Genomic DNA, 18,180 nt, shown 5'->3' with positions numbered 1-18,180 from the left:
GTCCGCTTTTATGGTAACTTGCTGGGGGGTGGGGGCTGCTGTGGAGTTGGGTCCCAGAAGGCAGAGTCGCTGCTGCAGTAAGCTGGTGGAGGACGCAGGTGTGGGGCGATGTTGTGAGCACTGGGCTGGAAGGAGATGGTATTTCACAATGTGAGGCTGCATCAGGCCCCAGGCTGTAAGAAAGCTGAGCCGGGAGCTGAGATCTCAATGGAAAATGCAGGGACTCCAGACACTTTGTGAAAGCTTGGGGCCCGCCACAGCCGCACACTGCCAAACACCCCCTCCTCAATCCCAGAGCTTCCAGCTTCCTGCAGAAGCAATGCTTCCTCCTAAGACTTCTCTCCACCTCAGCAACCCCCCACCCTCCCGCTAAGCTACATTCGGATTATTAGATGCACCCCCATTTTCCCAAAGGGGAAAAGAAGTGCATTCTTTTGTGTGTATTGGAACAACGCAGAAAAAAAAAACAGAGAAAAAAAGGCAAATTGGACATACAAAATACTAAAAATGATCAGGACAAAATTGTTGGTAGCCTACTTTTTGGAATAAATAACTGCAATCAGTCGCTTCCTACAGTATAACCATCAACAAGCTACTTACACCTCCCAACTTAAATTTTGGACCACTCTTCTTTTGCAAATTGCTCCAGGTCTCTCGTATTTGAAGGGTTTCTTCTCCAAGCAGCCATTTTAAGATCTATCCACAGGTGTTCAATGGGATTTATTGTGGCCAGAACGCTCCATGTGTTTTGTTTACATCCATTTTAGGGTGCTTCTTGAAGTCTGGGTTCATTTTCCTGCTGAAAGACCCATGAGCTAGGACGCAAACCCAGCTTTCTGACACTGGGCACTACATTGCCAACCAAAATCCTTTTTTTAATCAGATTTCATGATGCCTTGCACACAGTCAAGGCACCTACTTCCAGAGGCAGCAAAACCGCCCCAAAACATCTTTGAATCTCCACCATATTTGACTATAGGTACTCTGTCATTTTCTTTGTAGGCCACATTCCGCTTCAATAAGCAGTACAACGATGAGCTTTACCAAAAGCTCTATCTTGGTCTCATCTGTTCACAGGATGCTTTCCCAGAACGATTTTGGCTTACTCACGTACATTTTGGCACACTGCAGTCAATCATTTTTATATCTCTGTGTCAGCAGTGGATCCTCTTACCATAGCGTTTCAATTAATTAAAATGTCAATGGATAGTTCACACTGACAATAATGCATCCTGAGCCTGCAGGACAGCTTGAATATCTTTGGAACTTGATTGGGGTTCTTGATTCACCATCCGAACTAACATGCCTTGCAATCTTTTATCAATTTTTCTCTACCATCCACGACCAGGGAGATCAGTTACAATGCTATGGGTTGTAAATTTCATGATTATGTTGCGCACCGTGGACAAAAGAACATCAAGATCTCTAGAGATGGACTTGTAAGTCCACATAGAGTTTTCGTCTCCTCTTTCTGTTCTCCATGTTTTGTTTTGTCACACACAATGCAAATATTGAGTTAACTTCTCCCGTTTTTATCGAGTATCAGGTATGATTTTCATGTTGCTCACACCTCCTACTTGCCAAAAGTGAGTTTGAAAAAGCATTACTTGTTTGAAACAAGTTGTTTACCAACAATCTTGGAAAGGTGCCAACATTTTTGTGTGGCCCATTTTTTTGTGTGAAATGATGTCCATTTTGCTTTTTTCACAGTTTTTTTTTGTGTTGTTCCAATACACACCGAGGAAATAAACATTGAGTATATACAAAACGTGTAATTGCAATAATTTTGGGGAATAAATACGGTACTTTGTTTTTGGAACACTTTCAAGGGTGCCAACACTTGGGCCATGACTGTAGCTCCAAGGGGACCTCGCATTGTTCTACACGTATTTCCCTGGTGATTAGAGATATTTTAATTATATAATTTTTGCAAATGTATTCGCCACAAATCGAATTTGTTGGGAAAATTCAGCATAGTTGGTGAACTTGAATTTCACAAGATATGATCTCTTGATGTCACTTGTTTGAACTGTCTCCTTATGGAAAACTCTACAGACTAAAAATGCTGACGGACAAAGACCTCTCCAAAAACGCGTGAAAAACCTTTTAGGCCTCATTCACACGTCATTATTTTTTTATCAGTTTTTGTATGGCCAAACCAGGAGTGTCTCCAAAATAGAGGACAGTTGTCATTCCTTCACTTATAGTTTTTCTATGCAAGTTCCACTCCTGGTTTTGGCATTCAAATACTGATCAAAAGATTCTGACAAAATACTGACGTGTGAATAAGGCCTTAGTACCAATTCAGAAAACAAAATACGCCACAAAAAAAGGGGAGGTTCCTGAAGCAATTTCCACTGCAAAACTTTGTCTTTTTTGACTGTCAGGATAACTTTTTGTGTGAAAGTACCTAAAGGTTGGCTTTACCTGTTTGAGTTTTGACATAATTTCACAAAACTGTGATATTTTCACACTGTGCAATTGTACCCCAAGCTATATAATATGTATGCGCTACTATGTGGCTTAGGCGACCATATGGCAGCTAATGTTAATAAAACAGTACAACATAATCTCTAAGCTGGAAATTGTGTTCTGAGGAATGAGACCAGTCCTTTGTTTCATAGTGTTTGTCTTTTTTATCTTTCTTCTTTTCTCCTCTAATGTCAGGCTGGCAGGGCATATCTATTACCTTCTCACGGCTTATGTTCCTTGGCAGTATTCTTCATGTTTATCTGTGTGTTTCAGGGTGGGGATATGGTACTGAATTCGTTTGTTCTACTTATAGTCCTTTCTCTAAAAATGATATTAACTTTTTGACCTTTGATGCTAATGCATGGGCTGGTGCTTGATGTTCTAAAGTGTTATCGTATACACACCCATAGTGTTTGTAGTCATTGGCAAGTATGGCTTAGCATTCCGCTGGGTCACGTCATCCCAATTAAGATTTTGATAAAGGACTTTTAGTACTCTATGTCCTGCTATATAAATTAGATACACACGTGTATACATTGCTGTCATTTTCCGCAATTCTTCCATCTCCATTAGCACAGAGTTCTGATCTGGGACTACAGATCAGCTACAGTGCCTATAAGTAATCTATGGTAGTCTGCGACACACCGCCTGCCTCACCATTAGTCCAGGCTGCTGCAACTCTGCCTCCTCAGATTCAATGCTATGTATAAACACAAGCCTGAGGGCTTGCTAATACGTTGCGATTTTGCCACTTTTTTTTCCCGCTGTCTTTTTGCTGCGGAAAAATAATGCAGCTTTTTACAATACAAGCAAAGTGATTGAGATTTCTGAAATCTCATGCACATGCTGAACCTTGAAACCAGGTGCAGAAATTGAATATTTGGGGATTTTTTTTACCTCACTATTTGTAAACCAAAACCAGGAATGGGATAAAAATACAGAAGTGGTGACGTGTTTCTATTATACATTTTGTCTGATTATTCAACTCCTGATTTTGGCTTACAAATACTGAGGTATGTCTGTACATGGCCTACAAAACGTTTTTACAAATCTGCAGCATGTCAATTCTTTTGGTCTTTTTGCTGCATTTTTTACCCGTTCAAAGGAATGGGGAAAAAACCAAGTACATATGCGTCAAAAATGTACATAAAAATGTTGCAAAAACGCATGTATTTTACACAGCTTTTTTCTTGTCAACACACTGGTTTTGTAGCAGAAGAAGATGGAATAAAATTTGGTTGTTTTTGTACAATGTCCAGTTTTCTCTACCCTTTTCAAAAATCCAGTTGATGGTCGCAACTTATATAAAGATAATATCAGAGCATACCAACAGTACCTACTGTTTAAGAAATTAGACTCCCAACACTATTAAAAATATAAATTCCAATATTAAAGTGGTATAAATATCTGCTTTCTTTGAGAAACAGCACAACTTTTTTCTGTAGACTGTGTTTGGAATTACAGGCAAACACGTTTAAAGCCCCCGTCACACATAGCGAGATCGCTGCTGAGTCACAAGTTTTGTGACGCAACAGCGACCTCAGTAGCGATCTCACTATGTGTGACACGTAGCAGCGACCAGGCCCCTGCTGTGAGATCGCTGGTCGTGTCAGAATGGCCTGGACCTTTTTTTGATCGTTGAGGTCCCGCTGGGTAGCACACATCGCTGTGTTTGACACCTTACCAACGACCTCATGACAGGACGTCCCTCATTGAGGTCTGTTAATCGTCATGAAATAGCTGCCATGTGACATCGTTCTACAGGTCGCCGCATCGCTGCTGCGTCGTTGGGGAGATCTCACAGTTTGACATCTCACCAGCGACCACATAGCGACGCAGCAACGATCCCTGACAGGTCGTATCGTTGTCGGGATCGCTTTAGCGTCGCTAAGTGTGACGGGGCCTTAAGGCTGTGTGCACATGGAGTGATTTTGCTGACCTTTTGAAGCAGAAACTCAAAGTTTTCATGAGGTTTTGAGATATGGAGGAGGATTTGGGAGTTTTCACTTAGTTTGAGCCCTAAAAACTCTTTAAAAAACTCTGTATGCACATAGCTTTGCTCTGTATATAATGTCTCTCATTGATTGTTTTTTTTTTAAAGTTAATTAAAGCATGAATTGTGTATCTTTAAATCAAATGACCTGCGGAAAACAAGCAAAAGTCTGATGAAGGATGGCTGCAATGACGTATATTATTACTAATTAAATAAATGCTGGCACCGCTATGAATATGAAAGGCATTTTGTGTGTACAAAATACACAACGTATCTTGTACCTCAATTACCCAGTGTTTATCCTGGTTGTAGTCACTGCTGCCAGTCACAAGGATATTGTAATCCCTGTGGATCTGATCCAGGTGTCACTTGGCAGCAGTCACCTACCTACCTATAAATAACCTCAAAGAGGCTCATCGAAGAAGCAGAATGGCATGATATGACATAGCACTAGTTGTGTTGTTGGTGCATGGCTGGCATAAAACAGTAATTGGATGTTAAATCTGTAAAAATTGATACAGCGTACTTATATATTTTTTTACTTATATATCCTAGTTCTTATAAAAATAATTTCTAAATTAAGTGAAAACATTCAGGAGCTATTTACTACACTAACTGGAAATGAAGGAATAGCATTGTTTGCTCTTTAAGGGTGGTAATGTAAATATTCCGGGAAGGGGCCAATAGCCACAAAGGTTCCCAGGCTATTAATATCACCTCACAACTGTTTGCTTAGCTTTTACTGGTTATTATAGGGGTGACCCTTCAAAGAAATTACATTGGGTCTCCCCAAAAAATACTACCAACCAAGTCTAAACAAGCAAAGACAAAATTTTATTTAAAAAATAAAAAATGCAAAGTTATACTCACCTTTCTGCTAATAATCCATTAATGTTCATGTCTCATGACGATTCGGATGGTTTGGGGAGCAATCACATCAGTGATGAGACCGCTCTCCACGCCAGTGAGGCATGGTGGAGGCAGCATTATGCTATGCGGTTGTTTTTCAGCAGCTGGATCTGGAGCATTTGTTAAGATCAATCAATTTTGATAAATCTAAAAACCTGGATATGAAGAGGAATTTCACCTTCTTGCAAGACAACAACCATAAGCATATCAACAAAAAAAGGTTTTGACAAAAGATCAAAGGTTTGAAATGGCCCATCCAGAGCCCAGACCTGAATCCAATTGAAAATCTGTGGGTTGACCTGAAGAGGACTGTGTGCAGAAGATACAGTTGCAATCTGATTTGGAGTGCTACTTCAAGAAGAGTAGGCCATTCTAATAGACTCCTACCAAAAATGACTGAATGCTGTCATAAATTCAAAGGGTACTTCAGCAAAGTATTAGTTAAGGGTGTGCATATTTGTGCAACTACATTATTTTAGTTCTTTCTTTTTCTTTTTCCACCCAAAAAGATTTTTCTTTTTTTTTTTTTCATTTAAATTGTACAGATTATGGGTGGCATTAAAAGTGGAAGACGTTCTGAAATGATTTTCCTTGGTATTGATTATTTTTTTATATGACACTGCATTTTAACAGAGGTGTACCGTATATACTTTTTATATGCACTGTTATTGTTATGACTCTAACACACAATCACGGGTAACGGAAAATGAAAGACCTACTACAGGGAGACGCAGCACCCAAACCCAAGTGGTCCCTGTACAGATTAGAAAGACCCTAGCCACACAACTCAACAACATCCCTTCGGACCTGACTCACCAAAAAGGCCACCAAGGGATTTCTCCTACCTCCTAAGGAACCACACTATCAACTAGAGGAGAGGGAAGTGTGCAGGAAGATACCCAAGGTGAGAAAATTAAAATATGTTGATAAGGTTAGAAAGGGAAAGCTAAGGAGATCCAAAAGTAAACAGAACAAGTATATCCTCACAGAAACGTAACTACGTGAAAGGAAACTGGGAAGGAAGACAGACTCACTGCAGGAATTCAATTGGTGTTTAACATGCAAGTTAAACCCCTTTGCTGAAGGCCTGGAACTCCTAAACCACCTAGAGGTATAGTCAGCAAGGAAGTGCAATGATGGGTGAAAATATAACCCCTAACCCAGAATGTAGTAGGGCAGACCAAAACAGGTAAATGGAAAATACCTGGAGCAAACCAAAAAAAAACAAAACAAAAACAATTGGAACCATCAGTATTTGGACAGAGTAATAAAGGCAATAGCTCAGCAGACAGAAGAACCGACCGCATAGCAACAGGTCACTGGATCAAATCCCCAAATCGAGCCCTTATAGTTATCCTCTCTATGGCTCATAGAGGCATACACCAGGGTTTCACATATGTGCTGAAAGTGAAGCTAAAAATGCAATGGGAACAGAGCCTAAAAGTAACAACTTGTTTTCTGAACAACCTATTTGCTTGAAGAAATTGCTATTCTCCTTGTCCCACTTTTCTGCCTGGGCATACAAAATGTGTTATCTTTATCTAGCCTGCATAGACAGTGCGCACAAAGCAAAACTTAAATGCTAAAAAACCTTCATATTTGAGTTCATTCATGAGGCAAGAGTGTAATGATAATCAGAATTAAAGGACCACAAGTGTTGGCACACAATTAGACTGCTCAATGATGATTTGCATAATGTGTTGGATAGGTATAAAGTAGGCTGAGGGGGTAAAATGTGGGTACATTTAGAAAGGGTTAAGAACGTGTTGTTAGTAGTTTGATCTAAGTTGTGGACTTCTAAGTTTAAATGTGTTCTGACATTACCCTGCACTACTGCAGAATACCAGTGATTGTCTGTCTGCTGTCTCTAAGGCTGGTTTCACATTTGCGGATGGAGGTGCTGCGCAGGGCTGTGTACGTCCTCCGTGAAGCTCCGCCCACTGCCGCGCCTCCTCTGGTCAGCTCCGCCTACATCGGCATGCGGCGTGCATACCCTATCTTTACCATTAGGTACGCAGGCCATGCCGATGTATCTGGATGCCTCGACATGCGTCATTTTGACTGTGCGGCGACCGTACCAAGATGCAACTCGTTGCGTTCGGCGCTGGACGCCGCACCGTCAAAACGACGCATGTCGAGGCATCCAGATACATCGGCATGGCCTGCATACCTAATGGTAAAGATAGGGTACGCACGCCACATGCAGACGTAGGCGGACCAGACTGGAGGATACGCGGCAGTGGGCAGAGTGTCACGGAGGACGTACGCAGCCCTCCGCAGCACCTCCATCCGCAAGTGTGAAACCAGCCTAACAATGTCCTTCCTCTATCTGAAACTGATTTTTTCCAAAACTGAATGTCTTCGGTTTCCTCCCTCTACTAACCTGTTGTGAATTCTGTGGCAGAGCTCCCTCCTGTGGTCACAAGTGGTACTTCGGCTGATTCTCTCTGTGAGCTTCTGTTGGTGGAGGGAAGTGGTACTGCGGCTTCTGAGTTTCCTCCCTCAGGTGATCTGGTGAGGTCGTTAGGTGCTTCTCTACTTAACTCCACCTAATGCTTTGATCCTGGCTTCTTGTCAATGTTCCAGTGTTGGATTTGCTTTTCCCTGGATCATTCCTGTGGCCTGCTGCTCTGCATAGCTAAGTTCTTCTTTGCTATTTGTTTGCTATTTTTTCTGTCCAGCATGTCCATTTTGTTGCTGGAAGCTCTGGGACGCAGAGGGTGTACCTCCGTGCCGTTAGTTCGGTACGGAGGGTCTTTTTGCCCCCTTTGCGTGGTTTTCTTTAGGGTTTTGTGTAGACCGCAAAGTTACCTTTTCTATCCTCGCTCTGTTAAGAAAGTCGGGCCTCACTTTGCTGAATCTATTTCATCTCTACGTTTGTCTTTTCATCTTGACTCACAGTCATTATATGTGGGGGGCTGCCTTTTCCTTTGGGGTATTTCTCTGAGGCAAGGTAGGCTTATTTTCTATCTTCAGGCTAGTTAGTTTCTCAGGCTGTGCCGAGTTGCATAGGCAGAGTTAGGCGCAATCCACGGCTGCCTCTAGTGTTGTTTGGAGAGGATTAGGGATTGCGGTCTGCAGAGTTCCCACGTCTCAGAGCTCGTTCTATGATTTTGGGTTATTGTCAGATCACTGTATGTGCTCTGACCGCTATGTCCATTGTGGTACTGAATTGCCTTTCATAACAGTACAGGAAGCCCAAAGTACTAATGATTCTCAATAGAGGGAAAAAAGAAGTTCTGAGACCATTTTTTTTTCTTTGCACTGTGTTTTGCCTTTTTTTTCCCCTAGACATTTGGGTGGTTCAGTACACAGGTGTAGCGATGGACATTGGAAGTCTGTCTTCATTTGTGGATCAACTCTCGGCAAGAGTACAAAAGATTCAAGACACTATTGATCAGAAATCTATGTTAGAACCAAGAATTCCTATTCCTGATTTGTTTTTTTGGAGATAGAACTAAGTTTCTGAGTTTCAAAAATAATTGTAAATTGTTTCTGGCCTTGAAACCTCGCTCCTCTGGTGATCCAGTTCAACAGGTTTTGATTGTTATTTCTTTTTTTGCGCGGCGACCCTCAGGACTGGGCATTTTCTCTTGCGCCAGGAGATCCTGCATTGAGTAATATCGATGCGTTTTTCCTGGCGCTCAGATTGCTGTACGATGAACCTAATTCAGTGGATCAGGCAGAGAAAAATTGCTGGCTCTTTGTCAGGGTCAGGATGAGATAGAGGTATATTGTCAGAAATTTAGAAAGTGGTCCGTGCTCACTCAATGGAATGAATCTGCGCTGGCAGCTATGTTCAGAAAGGGTCTCTCTGAAGCCCTTAAGGATGTCATGGTGGGATTTCCTATGCCTGCTGGTTTGAATGAGTCTATGTCTTTGGCCATTCAGATCGGTCGACGCTTGCGTGAGCGTAAATCTGTGCACCATTTGGCGGTATTACCTGAGCTTAAACCTGAGCCTATGCAGTGCGATAGGACTTTGACCAGAGTTGAACGGCAAGAACACAGACGTCTGAATGGGCTGTGTTTCTACTGTGGTGATTCCATTCATGCTATCTCTGATTGTCCTAAGCGCACTAAGCGGTTCGCTAGGTCTGCCACCATTGGTACGGTACAGTCAAAATTTCTTCTGTCCGTTACCTTGATCTGTTCTTTGTCATCGTATTCTGTCATGGCATTTGTGGATTCAGGCGCTGCCCTGAATTTGATGGACTTGGAGTATGCTAGGCGTTGTGGGTTTCTCTTGGAGCCCTTGCAGTGTCCTATTCCATTGAGAGGAATTGATGCCACGCCTTTGGCCAAGAATAAGCCTCAATACTGGACCCAGCTGACCATGTGCATGGCTCCTGCACATCAGGAGGTTATTCGCTTTCTGGTGTTGCATAATCTGCATGATGTGGTCGTGTTGGGGTTGCCATGGCTACAAGCCCATAATCCAGTATTAGATTGGAAATCCATGTCGGTGTCCACCTGGGGTTGTCAGGGGGTACATGGTGATGTTCCATTTCTGTCAATTTCGTCATCCACCCCTTCTGAGGTTCCAGAGTTCTTGTCTGATTACCGGGATGTATTTGATGAGCCCAAGTCCGATGCCCTACCTCCGCATAGGGATTGTGATTGTGCTATCAATTTGATTCCTGGTAGTAAATTCCCAAAAGGTCGACTGTTTAATTTATCCGTGCCTGAGCACGCCGCTATGCGCAGTTATGTGAAGGAATCCCTGGAGAAGGGGCATATTCGCCCGTCGTCGTCACCATTGAGAGCAGGGTTCTTTTTTGTGGCCAAGAAGGATGATTCGCTGAGACCTTGTATAGATTACCGCCTTCTAAATAAGATCACGGTTAAATTTCAGTACCCCTTGCCATTGTTATCTGATTTGTTTGCTCGGATTAAGGGGGCTAGTTGGTTCACCAAGATAGATCTTCGTGGTGCGTATAATCTGGTGCGAATCAGGCGAGGAGATGAATGGAAAACTGCATTTAATACGCCCGAGGGTCATTTTGAGTATCTAGTGATGCCATTCGGACTTGCCAATGCTCCATCAGTGTTTCAGTCCTTTATGCATGACATCTTCCGAGAGTACCTGGATAAATTCCTGATTGTGTACTTGGATGACATTTTGATCTTCTCGGATGATTGGGAGTCTCATGTGAAGCAGGTCAGAACAGTTTTTCAGGTCCTGCGTGCTAATTCTTTGTTTGTGAAGGGATCAAAGTGTCTCTTTGGTGTGCAGAAGGTTTCATTTTTGGGGTTCATCTTTTCCCCTTCTACTATCGAGATGGATCCTGTTAAGGTCCAAGCCATCCATGATTGGACTCAGCCGACATCTCTGAAAAGTCTGCAAAAGTTCCTGGGCTTTGCTAATTTTTATCGTCGCTTCATCTGCAATTTTTCTAGTATTGCCAAACCATTGACCGATTTGACCAAGAAGGGTGCTGATTTGGTCAATTGGTCTTCTGCTGCTGTGGAAGATTTTCAAGAATTGAAGCGTAGTTTTTCTTCTGCCCCTGTGTTGTGTCAACCAGATGTTTCTCTTCCATTCCAGGTCGAGGTTGATGCTTCTGAGATTGGAGCAGGGGCTGTTTTGTCGCAGAGAGGTTCTGATTGCTCAGTGATGAAACCATGCGCTTTTTTTTCCAGGAAGTTTTCGCCTGCTGAGCGAAATTATGATGTGGGCAACTGAGAGTTGCTGGCCATGAAGTGGGCATTCGAGGAGTGGCGTCATTGGCTTGAAGGAGCTAAGCATCGCGTGGTGGTATTGACTGATCATAAGAACTTGACTTATCTTGAGTCTGCTAAGCGGTTGAATCCTAGACAGGCTCGTTGGTGGCTGTTTTTGGCCCGTTTTGACTTTGTGATTTCGTACCTTCCGGGCTCTAAAAATGTGAAGGCGGATGCTCTGTCTAGGAGTTTTGTGCCCGACTCTCCGGGTTTGTCTGAGCCGGCGGGTATCCTCAAGGAAGGAGTAATTGTGTCTGCCATCTCCCCTGATTTGCGGCGGGTGCTGCAAAAATTTCAGGCTAATAAACCTGATCGTTGTCCAGCGGAGAGACTGTTTGTCCCTGATAGGTGGACCAATAAAGTTATCTCTGAGGTTCATTGTTCGGTGTTGGCTGGTCATCCTGGAATTTTTGGTACCAGAGAGTTAGTGGCTAGATCCTTTTGGTGGCCGTCTCTGTCGCGGGATGTGCGTGCTTTTGTGCAGTCCTGTGGGATTTGTGCTCGGGCTAAGCCCTGCTGTTCTCGTGCCAGTGGGTTGCTTTTGCCCTTGCCGGTCCCAAAGAGGCCTTGGACACATATCTCTATGGATTTTATTTCTGATCTTCCCGTTTCTCAAAAGATGTCATTTGGGTGGTCTGTGATCGCTTTTCTAAGATGGTCCATCTGGTACCCTTGTCTAAATTGCCTTCCTCCTCTGATTTGGTGCCATTGTTAATTTAGATTGTGAGCCCCATCGGGGATAGCGATGATAATGTGTGCAAACTGTAAAGCGCTGCGTAATATGTTAGCGCTATATAAAAAAAATAAAGAAAAAAATAAAGATTGTTCTTCCAGCATGTGGTTCGTTTACATGGCATTCCAGAGAATATCGTTTCTGACAGAGGTTCCCAGTTTGTTTCAAGGTTTTGGCGAGCTTTTTGTGGTAGGATGGGCATTGACTTGTCTTTTTCCTCGGCTTTCCATCCTCAGACTAATGGCCAGACCGAACGAACCAATCAGACCTTGGAAACATATCTGAGATGCTTTGTTTCTGCCGATCAGGATGACTGGGTGTCCTTTTTGCCTTTGGCTGAGTTCGCCCTTAATAATCGGGCCAGCTCGGCTACCTTGGTTTCGCCATTTTTCTGCAATTCTGGGTTCCATCCTCGTTTCTCTTCAGGACAGGTTGAGTCTTCGGACTGTCCTGGTGTGGATACTGTGGTGGACAGGTTGCAGCAGATTTGGACTCATGTAGTGGACAATTTGACCTTGTCCCAGGAGAAGGCTCAACGTTTCGCTAATCGCAGACGCCGTGTGGGTCCCCGACTTCGTGTTGGGGATCTGGTTTGGTTATCTTCTCGTCATATTCCTATGAAGGTTTCCTCTCCTAAGTTTAAACCTCGTTTCATTGGTCCGTATAGGATTTCTGAGGTTCTTAATCCTGTGTCTTTTTGTCTGACCCTTCCAGATTCTTTTTCCATACATAACGTATTCCATAGGTCATTGTTGCGGAGATACGTGGCACCTATGGTTCCATCTGTTGATCCTCCTGCCCCGGTTTTGGTGGAGGGGGAATTGGAGTATATTGTGGAGAAGATTTTGGATTCTCGTGTTTCTAGACGGAAACTCCAGTATCTGGTTAAATGGAAGGGTTATGCTCAGGAAGATAATTCCTGGGTTTTTGCCTCTGATGTCCATGCTCCCGATCTTGTTCGTGCCTTTCATGTGGCTCATCCTGGTCGGCCTGGGGGCTCTGGTGAGGGTTCGGTGACCCCTCCTCAAGGGGGGGGTACTGTTGTGAATTCTGTGGCAGAGCTCCCTCCTGTGGTCACAAGTGGTACTTCGGCTGATTCTCTCTGTGAGCTTCTGTTGGTGGAGGGAAGTGGTACTGCGGCTTCTGAGTTTCCTCCCTCAGGTGATCTGGTGAGGTCGTTAGGTGCTTCTCTACTTAACTCCACCTAATGCTTTGATCCTGGCTTCCTGTCAATGTTCCGGTGTTGGACTTGCTTTTCCCTGGATCATTCCTGTGGCCTGCTGCTCTGCATAGCTAAGTTCTTCTTTGCTATTTGTTTGCTATTTTTTCTGTCCAGCTTGTCCATTTTGTTCTTGGAAGCTCTTGGTCGCAGAGGGTGTACCTCCGTGCCGTTAGTTCGGTACGGAGGGTCTTTTTGCCCCCTTTGCGTGGTTTTCTTTAGGGTTTTGTGTAGACCGCAAAGTTACCTTTTCTATCCTCGCTCTGTTAAGAAAGTCGGGCCTCACTTTGCTGAATCTATTTCATCTCTACGTTTTCTTTTCATCTTAACTCACAGTCATTGTATGTGGGGGGCTGCCTTTTCCTTTGGGGTATTTCTCTGAGGCAAGGTAGGCTTATTTTCTATCTTCAGGCTAGTTAGTTTCTCAGGCTGTGCCGAGTTGCATAGGCAGAGTTAGGCGCAATCCACGGCTGCCTCTAGTGTTGTTTGGAGAGGATTAGGGATTGCGGTCTGCAGAGTTCCCACGTCCCAGAGCTCGTTCTATGATTTTGGGTTATTGTCAGATCACTGTATGTGCTCTGACCGCTATGTCCATTGTGGTACTGAATTGCCTTTCATAACACTAACCAAACTAAACCCAAAATGGTCATTTCCTTGTGTAGTTCTACCATAACTCCCAAGCAGTACACCCTCTCTCTTGGTTATATTTGACTCTGATCTTTCCTTAACTCGCTATACCCAATCACTCCCTCATGTCACCTGCAGCTCAAAAACATCTAAAAAATCTGACCCTTTCTTACCTTTGAAGCTTCAAAAGGTCTTCTTAACACTGATTTGTTCTCATCTTGATTAGTACAACACACTACTAATCAGTTTTCTTCTTACTAAACTCTCCTCTCCAATCTATCATTAGTGCAGCAGCCAGGCTCATATTTCTGGCCATTTTCAACTCCGGTGCCTCTTCATTGTGTTGTCACATAGGTTGCCCATTCACTACAGACTACAATATAAACTTATCACTCTCACCCACAAAGCTCTCCCTAGTTCTGCACCGTCGTATATTTCCTCCCTCATCTCTATCTACTACTCTACCCATAATTTCCGTTCTGCTAATGACCTAAGACTACAGGTACCTTCACACATAACGATTTCGTTAACGATATCGTTGCAACGTCACGCTTTTTGTGACGTAGCAACGATATCGTTAATGAAATCGTTATGTGTGACAGCGACCAACGATCAGGCCCCTGCTGGGAGATCTTTGGTCGCTGGGGAATGATCAGGACCATTTTTTGGTCGCTGATCACCCGCTGTCATCGCTGGATCGGCGTGTGTGACGCCGATCCAGCGATGTGTTCACTGGTAACCAGGGTAAACATCGGGTTACTAAGCGCAGGGCCGCACTTAGTAACCCGATATTTACCCTGGTTACCATTGTAAAAGTAAAAAAAAACAAAAAACAGTACATACTTACATTCCGATGTCTGTCACGTCCTGCGGAGTCAGCTTCCCTGCACTGACTGTCAGCGCCGGCCGGCCATAAAGCAGAGCACAGCGGTGACGTCACCGCTGTGCTCTGCTTTACGGCCGGCGCTGACACAGTCAGTGCGGGAAGCTGACGCCGGGGGACGTGACAGACATCGGAATGTGAGTATGTACTATTATTTTTTTTTTTTACTTTTACAACGGTAACCAGGGTAAATATCGGGTTACTAAGCGCGGCCCTGCGCTTAGTAACCCGATATTTACCCTGGTTACCCGGGGACTTTGGCATTGTTGAAGATAGTTTCAACGATGCCGAAGTCGTTCCCCTGATCGTTGGTCGCTGGAGAGAGATGTCTGTGTGACAGCTCCCCAGCGACCACACAACGACTTACCAACGATCACGGCCAGGTCGTATCGCTGGTCGTGATCGTTGGTAAGTCGTTTAGTGTAACAGTACCTTAACATCCTCCATAATCTCCAATTCTCTGGAATGCACTACCCTGGACAATCAGGATAATTTCTAGTGTCCACAATTTTAAGTGGGTGTTAAAAACACAAGCCTATCACTTCATTGATCTAACTTTTCAGTTGTCCCTCCCTTTTTTCTTATTTTTCCCCCTCACACACACTTCGTGTACTCAGTAACACTTTGCATCTGTACATATACAGTTGCTGACTGGTAACCAGTTCCTGCAGCTTTAGACAAGTACCGTTATTTAAGATGGCGGGACCATATAATGTTGAAGAATACTGCTTCATTTACATAAAACATAAAAAAAACATGTTCGGCCATGGGCCATTTGCCATTTTTGTATTGATTTTCCAATTTGAAACATATGACATATATTCAGAAAATGTTTTCATTACGTTTCATTTTGTGTTTTACACTCTGCTGGTCAGAATGCTCCCTGAAGAAAAAAGAATTGTGTCAAAGAAATGCAGTTTTTTCACATTTTTTTTTCTCATTTCTAGGTCACCTATTCGGGATGGAGCCAAAAGTGAAAGAAGGGGAGAGCCTTGTAGATGATAACGCGGGTATGTCGAAATAATGTAATCTGCATTTTTTGCGTTCCTCTAGGGTAACTTCAAATGTTGAGATTTTTTGTGCGGATTTTTCTGCAGTGTGGCCTTGCAATGGTTTTTGCAGAAGATTTGCCCGAGCCTGCACCCTTTCCATTGCAAAGGGTAAAATCCATGTTGAATTCCGCACAAAGAATTAACATGCAACGGATTTTCAGTTCCGCACAGCTGATCAATTTCTGTACAGAAATTTACAGCAACGTGAGATTTGTTGACATCTCCGTTATTTAGCTTGTATTGTCACGCACTTGGTTCTGTGCAGAAGCTCATGCTTAGCAAATTAAAATATTACTCTTATATGAACACTAGGTGGCAGTATGCATCTACATTATGGGATGCCAGTAGCTGATAAATACATTTATAAACTTTGTTAAATACTGATATCACATATTTTTTTTAATTAACACAGATGAAAAGAACTGCTAATATCAGGTGTTCTGCATTTTTTCTACGTAATGTTACTTTTTTATTTCTATCTTCATTTAATTATGAACTTCATTATGCCATAGTCCTAATATGTTAGAAGTATTCCCTCTATACTATATTCGGTTGTGTTCTAATATTCCATCACAGCATTGTAATGACCAGAGGTCCGAATAAGATCCAGTGAGTCACAAACCAAGACCAAGGCAGAAATCTCCAACGGTATTTACTCAAAGGCAAAATAATCAAGGTAATATGGAGAATATTAAGGCAGATGCACCCCAAAGATACACTAGCTCAGCAGCAGCTGAAATCACTGTGCCACTCCAAGGTCTCCTGAGAACTGTATACTACAACAGACTAGTAAGAAATTTACCTAACAGGCAACTAAAAACAGGAACAAGTGTAAATTGAATGTAGTGTTATCAAGGGAGCCCCTGGAACGGCACACTGAGTATAACTTACACAACTCTAATATAAGATACATCTCTAAAGTAACAATTTAACACTGAGCAGAGATACCCGGGTATCTATAACTATGGTACCGTATCCTGAGATGGATTTCCTCTCAGGCAGGAATCCGCACAGGCTGCAGCCAGTCCATATCTTCAGCACCAATAAGTTACAGCAAGCTCCTCTTGTCTTGTCGGCCGATGCCGAGCCCAAACGCCGGGGACTTAGTTAGTGGTCTCACGATGTTGTCTCTGCTTCTGTAGCTCCTAGGAATGCTTCCACGACAATCCGTCTGTCTCTGTATCAGCAGTCTGTCCAGACTTGTTCCTCCACTCAATGCACAGGGAATCCACAGACTTCCAAATTCGTACTGGGTTCTTAGTAAAGTCTCAGTCTTTTCTTAGATAAAGGGTTAGCTCCTCTCCAGGAAACGTTAGCAACACCAGTCTCTCACAGAGTTAAACAAAAGGTTAGCTCTTCTCCAGGGGAACGTTAGCAACAAAAAGTCTCTCAAAAGCTTCTTTTCCTCCAAAAACACTTGCAGTAAATCCACACACAGTCTCTTTTTAAGATCTCACAGCAGCTTCTGCCTTTGCTTCCCGCCTTTTCTCTCTCAGCTCTCACTTCCTAGTTTCACTTTACACACGAGACACTAGACCCCACCCCCCAGCACACATTGTCTCCGGGAGTTTTGCACGGTCTGTCCTCTGCTGCAACAGGCAAAAACCACAGGGTCCTAGTGCCCTCTCAGTGGGACTACAGTTCACCCTCTTACATGCCACCCCACTAGAGGTTGGCGTCCTCGACATACCTTCCCACTCAAATTCATCTTGAGCATATCACTGAGGCGGTATTCCTGCCGTAGATCGTGTAGTTCTCCTGAGTCCTACATCAACAGGTGCGACCTTAGAGGGAGCTAGAGTCTCTTCCGTGGTCGTGTTAGTGGGCGTAAGTGGAGTTGTCTCCTCCTGCGGCTCGATGTCCTGTGATACAGCGTCAGGACCAAGCAGTTGCGGTCAACAACATCCTCCATATCCCCAACATTCTCATCACCCGAGGCCAGATCGGTCACAGGGGGCAAATAAGCAGGCGCAGGAGTAAGCACACCATCAAACTCAAGATCATTCAGAGCTTCCGCCCCTTGAAACATGGCCTCTGGCTCTAGGGGGGTAGGCGCCGAATCTTCAAACCAGCACCGCTGTAACATGTTACGATGCAAATTACAGGTTGGCCCCCCTGTCCCCACCGGTTCGACCTCGTACACTGGAATCTCAGGTTTCACCTGTTTTTTTTATCAGATACGGTATCGCCTCCCATCGGTCACTCAGCTTTCCTGACCGTCGTTTTGTCCTCACCAACACTCTGTCTCCCGGAGAGAACAGCTCTGTTTGTACAGGTCGCGTGTCCTTATGGACCACCTGGCGAAGGCGGTCGCCCACCACCTGATGCACCACCCTCAACCGCCGCCGATGCTCTCGTACACACTCGGATGCAGTCCGAAGGGGGGTGGAGGAGGGATCTGGCATGTTCAAATCCTCAATGTCTCGGCCAGGTCTACCAAACATCAACATGTGGGGTGAGTAACCAGTAGTACTGTGCACCCTGTTATTGTAAGCCCAAATCAATTCGGGGAGATACTCAGGCCAGCATGTCTGTTGCTGACTCTCTAAGGACCTCAACATTTGCAACA

At 43.9% G+C, this 18,180-nt stretch overlaps 1 protein-coding gene across 4 annotated transcripts in view; it reads left to right on the top strand.

The window, feature by feature from the left end:
- Nucleotides 1–18,180, top strand: part of CRACDL (CRACD like) — a 171,080-nt gene that overhangs the window by 81,707 nt on the left and 71,193 nt on the right. For all 4 annotated transcript variants that reach the window (XM_069757505.1, XM_069757506.1, XM_069757504.1 and 1 more), the window contains exon 2: nt 15,507–15,569. In XM_069757505.1, coding sequence (XP_069613606.1) covers nt 15,521–15,569 — 49 coding nt within the window. In that variant the 5' untranslated portion in view covers nt 15,507–15,520. The remainder of the gene's footprint in view (nt 1–15,506; nt 15,570–18,180) is intronic.

This window comes from Ranitomeya imitator, chromosome 3, assembly GCF_032444005.1.
Source record: "Ranitomeya imitator isolate aRanImi1 chromosome 3, aRanImi1.pri, whole genome shotgun sequence".
In the NCBI taxonomy this organism is placed as follows: domain Eukaryota; kingdom Metazoa; phylum Chordata; class Amphibia; order Anura; family Dendrobatidae; genus Ranitomeya; species Ranitomeya imitator.
The sequence above is the reverse complement of the archived record's forward strand: the minus strand, read 5'-3'. Positions and strand labels throughout refer to the sequence as shown.